The following is a 10,142-nucleotide window of genomic DNA, read 5'->3' on the forward strand; positions in this document are numbered from 1 at the left end:
CCATGGATCCCATCCTACAGACTCCATCCCACCGATCCCGCCCCACTGACCCCACCTCAAGGATCCCACACCACTGATCCCACCCCACAGATCCCACTGATCCCACCCCACTGATCCCACTGATCCCACCCCACTGATCCCTCTTCCCACAGATCCCACCCCAGAAATCCCATCCCACTGATCCTGCCCCACAGAACCCATCCCACTGATCCTTCCCACAGACTCCACCCCATAGATCCCATCCCACTGATCCTGCCCCAGGGATCCCATCACACTGATCCCACCCCACAGATCCCACTGATCCACCCCACTGATCCCACTCCAGAGATCCCATTCCACTTATCCCACCCCAGGGATCCCATCCTACAGACTCCATCCCACTGATCCATTCCACAGATCCCATCCCCCTGATCCCATCCCACAGATCCTGCCCCAGGGATCCCATCCCATTGATCCACCCCCACTGATCCTGCCCCACTGATTCCATCCCACACCACTGATCCCATCCCACTGATCCACCCCACAGATCCCACCCCACACATCCTATCCCCCTGATCCCACCCCACTGATTCCCCCCACCCATTCCCCCAAGGGGCAGCTCCAGCTCCCCACTGTAAACAATCCCAGAGAAAACCAGTCCATCTTTCAGATTCTATTTCAAGTTCACGCTTTGGAGACACACAACATTTGTGATTGCTATTGATCCTCATCACCCTTCTGGTAAAAAAAAAAAATCAGTGGTAAAATTCCTCAGTTTACAGGCAAGGATTTCACAAGGAGGAAAAATCAAGGCACTAACAGGAGTGGAGTGTCAACATTTCAATGTTATCTCTAGCATTTCTTTCCTGGTATTAAAAATGCTTTTAAATTCCAAACAAACTCCTTATCCTGCTCTTGCCCACACTAAAAGTGCAACAATGCAATTGCTGTCAGCAGGAAAAACAGGACCATGAAATCAAGTCCACTTGTGATCCCACAGAGGAAATAATCAGGTATGAAACAGAGTTGTCCCAAAACTCCAAGTTGGTTCCCAAGCTGATGCTGAAAGCCTTGCCTGGGTGCTCACCTTCACAAGAAGAGCTTCTTACTCATGTTTTACTCCTGTGAGGTGCAAGTTCTCAACACTGACTTTGGTCTCCTCCAAAAGGAAGTCCCTGGATCCCACATGGGACCATGGCAGTGACTCCAGAGGGACTGCTGGAGAAGTAAAGCAGCTGGGTGACAACTCAGGGTTTGTTCTCACCCTGATGATGGAAAAATGAAAGAGGTTTGGAATGTGCCAGAGCTGCCTCTGGCCAGGCTTCTCTGGAGAGCAGGGAGGAGCCCCGAGGCTGTGGAGTTTCTGGGGATGGGTGAGGCACAGCAAGAACATCTCCAAGAGCAGGAATGGCACTTGGTGCTTCATGGAGCACTTTTTTATGGAGCACAGCAAAACTCCAAGGAGAGTCAAGGGCAGTTGTTGAGATCCTGGCTGATTTACAGACACAGAGACAGCAGATTCCTCCTGGGCACTGTACAGTGAGCTACACAGCTGGGAATAAAGCTCAAATCCCAGCAACTCCTTCATTATAGCCTCAGGCACCAAACAGTGAATCCTATTGTAAATCCCTGGCTGAAAACTCCCCTCTCCCACACTCCTGCCCACCAGCTCTGAAAAAAACAGAGAGATTGTGCTAATATTGGTGGGTGAGATTGCTGAAGCTGAGCAGTGTGAACACCCCCAACAGCACTGCTACATTCCACTTAATTCTTCTAACCCATTGTTAAGGTCCCTCCCAGCTCCTTGGATTTATAAATATTTGCTCCACAAAGGGCCAAAATCCCTTATTGAAGAGTCTCTCACTACTTCACAGGCATTTGAGGTTGCCAAGTGCTGGTGATACAGGCTGGGCTGGTGCAATGCTCTCAGAAAATGAAGGCAATCCATTGATGCAGGCACAGGACCTTCAGCATTTTAGAGCTGTGTTTTGGAGCAGAAGAAGCTACTCTGTATTCTCTCCTCCTGCCCCAGGTTGGTGTAACAAGCCCTCTTCAAGGCACTCTCTTAAGTGGACAAGTCACCAGTAGAACAGACATTGTCCTCCTTCATTTAATTTTAAGTTACAAGCTAAAGCTCATATGATTCCCACTCTTTTGGGGTTTAGCTACATCAAAGCTGTAAAAAAGACAGGAATGTAAATGGGAAGTGCTTATTGCTTATTGCTGCAGTTCAGTTAAAGCTGCAAATGAGCATGAGCAAATCTTAGTTAAAGCCCAGATTTGCTCAGTGTTTGCCACTGAGGTTCCTACCTTGGCCTGGGGAGCTGGTGCACTGGAACTCCAGTGGAATTGTGGGAAAAGGCAGCTGCTAAATGCAGCAAAGAAAGACTTAAAAAAGATGAGAAGTTCACAGAGGTGATACAGTTCCCATCCTCCAGCCACATCAAAAAGTTAAAATAAAGAAAAAATTATAAAGGAAATATAATTCAAGTAGCAAGGGAATGGCTTTCCCTGGAGCTACCAACACTCACCCAGACACAGCACAGATCCCAGCAATGCACTGCTGTGCCAGCCTCACTCAGCACTCCTGCCCTGTGTGAGTCCTGCTGCTCTCTGGAGGATCAGTACACCTGCACCCTGGTGAATTCAGCTGGAACAGGCCCCACTGGGGCTGCTGGGTGCCCTGCTGCTGGCTGAAGGCCCATGGCTGTTGATGGCTGTGGGACAGACAATTTGCCCAGCTGGCAGCACTGTCCTGGTGAGGCTCCAGCCTGCCCAGGGCACTGTCCAAAGGCACCTCTGGCTTGGCAGGGGGCAGAGCTGGGGCTGTGTCCTGCAGCAGGGCCATGCTGAGGTGCCTGCTGTCCCAGAGCCTGGCTGTGATGAAAGGCCTGGCCCTGAGCACTGGGGTGAGCAGGAAGAGCCAGAGGCGATGGGCAGTGGTAGCTCTGGGTGGGGTAAGTGCCAGGCACGGCTTTAATCCTGGGCAGGAAGAAAACAGAAGGTTACACTGTGCTCAGAGCTGCCATTGCATAATTAGTGCTGGAAATGCCCAGGGGGCAGATTTCCTCCTGACCAGCGCTCAGAGAGGTCACTGCAATCCATCAGAGGGATTCACTACAACAGAAGCTCTCATTATAAGTAGCACTTGAGTAAAAAATGTCTTTAGTGGCCTCCCAGGACAGCTGTTCCCACTCCCAACCCACTCTCACTCCACACCCACTGAACCAGCCTGGCTCTTGGCCCCAGACTCTTTGTGCAAGGAACACACAAAGCCAAATTTCAACATGCTTTGAGATCCCTGGGCACATCCTCCCTGCCCTGTGAGTGACACATCTGCCAAGTCATTAATCAGGAGAACTTACAGCTGCCAAGTGTTATTTATCAAGAAAACACAAAAGGCCTTTGGTGCGAGTAAGAACCCAGAGTATGGAGCAAAGGGAAAAGAAAAAAAAAAAAAAAAGGAAGGAGGAAAGAGTTAGAAATAAAAGAGAGAGTTAGAAATAAAATTAATCATTCAGAAGCAAGGGTTTGCCAGCAGAAGGCATGACTCATCCTGCCAAAACCTATCAGGAGAGAGGCAATCTGCCTGCCAGCCTCAGCCTCTGGGACTTCAGGAGTGCTGCTCAGCCCACGCACATGAGGATGAGAGCTGAGAATCCAGGCAATATTCATCAAGCCATGGGTGCCAAGTTCCCAGCAAGAAGAAGAGACTGGCTCCATGCTGGGATTTTCAGGCTTGGAGATTTCTTTTTAATTATTTGAGGTGTGGGATTAAGTTTGGATTTTTATTTGTGGACACAAACACGATGCCAAGGCCTGGACTTCAAAGAAATATCTCCTGCCTTGCAGCCATTTAAAGCCTGAACCTTATGAAAATTTGAAATTCAAACAAATCCCAAACTATTAAGAGCTTTTGCTTGGAAATAAGCATCAAAATAATAAAAATTAAACTCCAGAAGTTGTATCTAAGACACAGACATGCAAATTCAGCTGCAGCAGTGGAAGCATCCTAGAAACACTTTCTCACCCTCTGATAGTCAAACGTTCATGTAAATACCTTTGTGTCACAACAGTCTGTGTCACCTCAGCAAAGGAGGCAGGCTCAGGCACTGAGGTGTGTGCACAGCAGGATGGGACTGCTGCTGACACAGGCTCAGCACAGAGCCAGGCTCCCTCTCCTCCCCAAAGCTGCACTGGCACAGGAGGGAGAGAGGGAAAAACACAAATTCTGGCTCTGTCTGTCCTCCCCTGCAAGCACTCACAGGTTTTGAGTGCCCTGATGGACCTGGGGGACATTCCTGCTGCAGGCAAGGGTTGTTTTTATGGTTTCACCATGGGTGAGGGCAGTGCAAACACCTGGGAATGCTTCCACTTCAAATAAAACTTTACAGCAAGCTGATGGCTTAAACAATACATAAAATGTAACCTTGAATAGAAAACTATTTTTCCTCTGTGAAACTGAAAGGACACCTTAGAATAAGTAAATATTTGACCTGCATTTTGAAGCTTTTTAGAGTACAAATGAATTCTCATGGTTTGTGTTAAACTTAAAAGCTTTCCTGCGTGTGGGCCCTAAGGTTTCTTTTCTGTAAAGCAACATTGCCTTGACACTGAAAACCTGCTGAAAGGTTTAAAAGACACCAAAAGGTCTTTTGTTAAAAGACACCAAAAGGTCTGCACTGAATTTTTTTAAGTGCCATCCTTAATTTACAATGCTGTGGTCATAAGTAGGATTGGACACAACTCACTTCACAGCATTCCTGGCAGGAAAGGTGGGGCAGGTAAAGATAAGGATCATGGCCCAGGGAGCCACATAGCCAGGAACAACTGCCTGAAGCTGGGGCAGAGTTACACAATTTAGCTTTCCTGTGAGCCAGAGCTGCAATATTCCCAGTGTACAAACTGCCCTTGCAGCAAAGGAGAGGTCTAGAACCTCCACTTAAAGACCTGGTTGAATTAATGTGTAGTGATTCATTAGTCACACAAATGTCACCACTGTAACATCACTGGGTGACTCTGCTCCCCATGGCACCTACTCTGTGAACAGGAGAGGCACAATGCAGCTTTGAGAGATGATTTAAGGCCTCTGCTCACACCTCAAAATTCCCCTACAAATGTTTCACAGGAACTCCTGTACTTACATGCTGTTTCCAGAGGCTCTCCTCTCTGCTAAGGACCCTGGGATGTATTTCAGCCCTGGTATCCTCTTCAGCAGAGTGAAAGGGAACACCTGGTCCAGCTTAGAGCCCACAGACTCTGGGAAATCCAAGCAGAAACAGTAGCCAAGACCATCTGAGATCAGGAGCTTGTTAAGGAGAGCTGAGGACAACACACTCATTTCTGACACAGCCACACAGAGCCCCTCTGTTCCCAAACCACTTCCTCTGGAGAATTCTCCCAGCTCTACCCAGCAGCACCTTCAGAGACCATCACCTTCCTCAGCTCCACATTCTCTGCAGGCACTGAGAATGGGCAGTGGGAGTGAAACACAAATCTAGAATGGGATGGGATGAGAAAAGCCAGTGTGGGTTAGGAGCAGTGTGAGGTGAAACAGAAATGCAGAATGGGATGGGATGAGAAAAGCCAGTGAGGGCTGGGGGCAGTGTGAGTGAAACAGAAATTCAGAATGGGGTGGGACGAGAAAACCCAGAATGGGATGAGCATGAGAAAAGCCAGTGAGAGTTAGGAGCAGTGTGAGGTGAAACACAAATTTAGAATGGGATGAGCAGGAGAAAAGCCAGTGAGGGTTAGGGGCAGTGTGAGTGAAATACAAATGCAGAATGGGATGAGAAAAGCCAGTGAGGGTTAGGGGCAGTGTGAGTGAAACACAAATGCAGAATGAGGTGGGATGAGCCAGTGAGGGTTGGGGCAGTGAGAGGTGAAACACAAATGCAGAACGGGGTGGGATGAGAAAAGCCAGTGAGGGTTAGGGGCAGTGTGAGGTGAAACACTGTGGAAGGGGCTAAGAGGGCTTGTTAGCTAAAGGAGTGAAAAGAAGCTCAGAAGCAAGAAGAAGCTGATAAAGAGATCTCTTTAAGGTTGTAACTAAAGAGACTCAGAGAAGTGAGGAATTGAAGAAAGATAAGAGAATTTTGCAGCTGGACGAGGTATTTTTAGAAAGCTAGTTGAAGTCACAGTAACTTTTTACTATGAGTGTTATGTTGACTTATTGTGGCCAATAGTTAGGGTAGAAAAAACATAAACAATTAGAAAGTGCATAAAAACTCAGCCATGTTCAATAATAAAGAGCTGCCATCTGAGACTGCTTTGTGTTGTGACCACCTTGACAGCAACAAAACACAAATCCAGAATGGGGTGGGATGAGAAAAGCCAGTGAGGGTTGGGGGCAGTGTGAGTGAAACACAAATGCAGAATGGGGTGGGATGAGAAAATCCAGGATGGGATGAGCATGAGAAAAGCCAGTGAGGGTTAGGGGCAGTGTGAGTGAAACACAAACCCAGAATGGGGTGGGATGAGAAAAGCCAGTGAGGGTTGGGGGCAGTGTGAGGTGAAACACAAATTTAGAATGGGATGAGCAGGAGAAAAGCCAGTGAGGGCTGGGGGCAGTGTGAGTGAAACAGAAATTCAGAATGGGGTGGGATGAGCCAGTGAGGGTTGGGGCAGTGAGAGGTGAAACACAAACCCAGAATGGGGTGGGATGAGAAAAGCCAGTGAGGGTTAGGGGCAGTGAGAGATGGAACACAAATCCAGAATAAGATGGGATGAGCATGAGAAAAGCCAGTGAGGGTTCAGTGCAGGACAAGAGTGCAGGGAAAGCCAGAAGTGAGAACTCCAGCACTTCCCACCACCATCCTGCTCTGGCCCAGGGCTTCCCACTCACAAAGGATACAGGCTTTCCCAACCAGGAGCCCACACAGGTTCCCCAAGAGGGAAGAATGAGGGACAAACCACGCCAGGCAGAGCCCAAACCACGGCACCAGCAGCACAGGAACTCTGTACCCCAAAAGCAGAGTTCTCTTCATGCGTGAGCGGGTGCTGGACACCCCCAGCATGGCAAAAGCCACTGGCATGAACCCCTTGGCATCTCCCACCTCCAGCAGCCTGGAGACAAGGGGCTGGAGGAAGAGGTAGAGGAGGGCAGAGAGCACAGAGAAAGCGGCAGTGAGGATGCAGTGCTTCACTGTGCCCACGTTCTTCTCAAAGCTGCCAGCAAAGTACCAGATGATGACAGCACCACAGGCCAGGGAGGTCAGGTCCTCATAGATGAAGATGTAGGTGATCAACCTGTGAACTGAGCACAGCAGCACCTCAGACAGGCACAGACAGCACTGGGGCTGCTGGAAAACAATTGCAGGCTTGAGCACAGGGAGAGTGAGCCCATGGGATTCATGAAGAGCTTTCATTTCTATCCTGGTGGAGAAGAGAAGGAACCTGAGGCCTCTAAAACCAGGCATAAATAAGCAGATAGAGTGGGGAAAAGTGCTGTCTTGGGTGTCACAAACATATGGGCTGGCTCTTGCTGCTTCCTGGGAAGCTGCCTGGAAAACAGCAACAGCATCTGTAGTAAATTTCAGTCTCATTAAAATTGAAGGCAAGAGACATAAAAATAACTGTTACAGTACTGATGATTTTGGCAAAAAGATAAACAGTTCTTAAATTGCTGCCAGGCTGATTTTCGCCACCAAAAATGTCTGGTGTCACCAGGATATTTTCTGAAAAATCCTCTTTGCCCAGGATTTTCTCCTGGGAAGCTGAGACGCCTCAGAAAAGAATGAAAACAATAATTATCTGATTGTTTTGGTATGTGGTCTGGAGATCATTTACCAACAGGTGCATCTTTGATTGGTTCCATGTGGATTGTTTTTAATTAATGACCAATCACAGCCAGTGGGTTGGACTCTGAATCAGCCTTGAGTTTTTATTATTCATTCTTGTTAATTAATGAACATTTTTAGTATAGTTTTAGTAGAGGTGTTCTATAATGTAATGTATAATAGAATATAGAATAGAATAGAATATAGAAAATATAATATATAATATATTAGAAAGTATAATAGAAAATATATTATATATAACATATTATATAATGTATAACATAATAGAAAATAGAAAAATAATAAAACAATAGAAAAATAATAAAACAATAGAAAAATAATAAAACAATAGAAAAATATAATATAATATAATATAATATAATATAATATAATATAATATAATATAATATAATATAATATAATATAATATAATATAATATAATATAACATTTTACATATTATATATTATATAATATATAACATAATAGAAAATTAGAAAAATAATAGAAAAACAAAATATAATATAATATAATATAACATTTTACATATTATATATTATATAATAAATAACATAATAGAAAAATTAGAAAAATAATAGAAAAAATAATAGAAAAAATATAATATAATATAATATAATATAATATAATATAATATAATATAATATAATATAATATAATATAATATAATATAATATAATATAATATAATATAATATAATATAATATAATATAATATTCAGCCTTCTGAGAACAAGGAGACAGATTCTCATCTCTTCCCTCACAAACACCAGTCTGGAGGTTGTCACACCTCAGAAGTGTTTCTGGGCCCTCTGTTTAGGTGTTCCCCATGGCTCACAGCAAGGATTGAGACATTTCTCCACCTCCCTCCCATCAACCTCAGTTCCACAGGCAGAAAAACACCAGTGAGAAACACAACAATGCAGTGCAGCCCCTGGAGACACGTGAGGAGAACGGGACTGATCAAGGAAATCACTGCACAGGGGTAAGCTGGAATTAAAAGCGTGATAAAAATCATTCTGGGAATACCACAGGGACTGAGAAACACAAATCCCTCAGGCTCCCAGTAGTGTTATCCCCTGAGCTGATAGGCAAAGGACAAAGATGAGGGTGTGGAGGAGCAGCCAGATGTCCAGGGACTGAGATGGGTGAGCAGGAAGCTTGGGGCAGGCCCGGGGAAGGGCACGGAGAGAGGGGGGAAAAGGGACAGGGAGAGAGGGAAGAAAAGGACACGGAAAGGGGGAAGAAAAGGGACAGGGAGAAAGGGAAGAAAAGGGACAGGGAGAGAGGGAAGAAAAGGACACGGAAAGGGGGAAGAAAAGAGACGCGGAGAGAGGGAAGAAAAGGACACGGAAAGGAGGAAGAAAAGAGACGCGGAGAGAGGGAAGAAAAGGACACGGAGAGACGGACAGGAGGGAGCAGCGGACTCGGAGACAGGCTTGAGGAAATGAACAGAAATGGGGGCTTGGTGGTACCACGGGGTCCAGGGCAGGACAAGGAGAAGACCGGAGAGAGGGCACACAAAAGCTGCGTTGGGATTTGAGGAAGGCCGGAGAAAGGAGACACAAAGGGATTTGGGGAAGGCACGGAAGGGAGAAAGCAGAGGGACCAAAGAGGCAGCGGCTGTCCCTTCCGGCGGCCCCGCTCACCTTCCCCGTCGTGCAGGGCAGCGGGGCGCAGCGCGGCGGCGGAGCGGGCGGCAGGGACAGCCCGCAGCAGCCCAGGCGCGGAGGCTCCGAGCGACAGCAGCACCGTGAGGGCGGCGGCGGCCGGCGGGGCCCAGGGCGCCGCCATTGCTGCCCCGCGCGCCCGCCGCTTCCGGGCAACGCCGGAAGGCCTGGTCGTTACCATGGTAACAAGAGGCGCTGTGCTGTCGTTACCATGGAAACGAGGGGGGTTTCTCGCTTTCTCTCTCTCTCCACCCCCTCATTTGGGTTTTTATTTAATTATTGTTATATTTGCCCTGTTCAGAAAGGGAAATATCGCAGCGAGAGGTGTGATGTCTCGCTGGGAGCCCGCTCAGGGCTGCGTTCTAGCCGGGTGTGCCCACTGAGCCCCAGGGTGGGAGGCCCATCTAAGCCACCAGCCACTCACAGGGTCTGGCTGCTGGGAATAGATAATCAATCAGCCTGGAAAAGGTCTCTGGGATCATCGAGTCCAACCCGTGACTGATGAACACCACCATGTCAACTAGCCCAGAGCACTCTGTGCCACATTCACTGATTCTGTAAACACCTCCAGGGACGACCTCAAAGACTCCAAAGACTCCATGGTTACCCTGGGCAGCCCCTTCCAATGTTTAATCGCCCTTTCTATGAAGGAATTCCTCCTCATATATTCCTCCTCATTTCCCACATCCTGAACCTGCT

The 10,142-nt window shown here is 47.2% G+C and overlaps 1 protein-coding gene across 1 annotated transcript; it reads right to left on the reverse strand.

Moving 5' to 3' along the window:
• Nucleotides 1-637: 637 nt before the first annotated feature.
• Nucleotides 638-9,567, reverse strand: RHBDD2 (rhomboid domain containing 2). Its single transcript, XM_063173718.1, has 4 exons — nt 9,423-9,567; nt 6,833-7,234; nt 5,124-5,274; nt 638-2,961 (listed from the first exon to the last, which is right to left on the reverse strand). Exons 1-4 carry the CDS (start codon nt 9,565-9,567, stop codon nt 2,601-2,603), a joined length of 1,059 nt encoding a protein of 352 aa, XP_063029788.1. The 3' UTR covers nt 638-2,600.
• Nucleotides 9,568-10,142: the final 575 nt, after the last annotated feature.

The sequence above is a fragment of the Melospiza melodia genome, chromosome 21 (assembly GCF_035770615.1).
Source record: "Melospiza melodia melodia isolate bMelMel2 chromosome 21, bMelMel2.pri, whole genome shotgun sequence".
NCBI lineage: Eukaryota > Metazoa > Chordata > Aves > Passeriformes > Passerellidae > Melospiza > Melospiza melodia.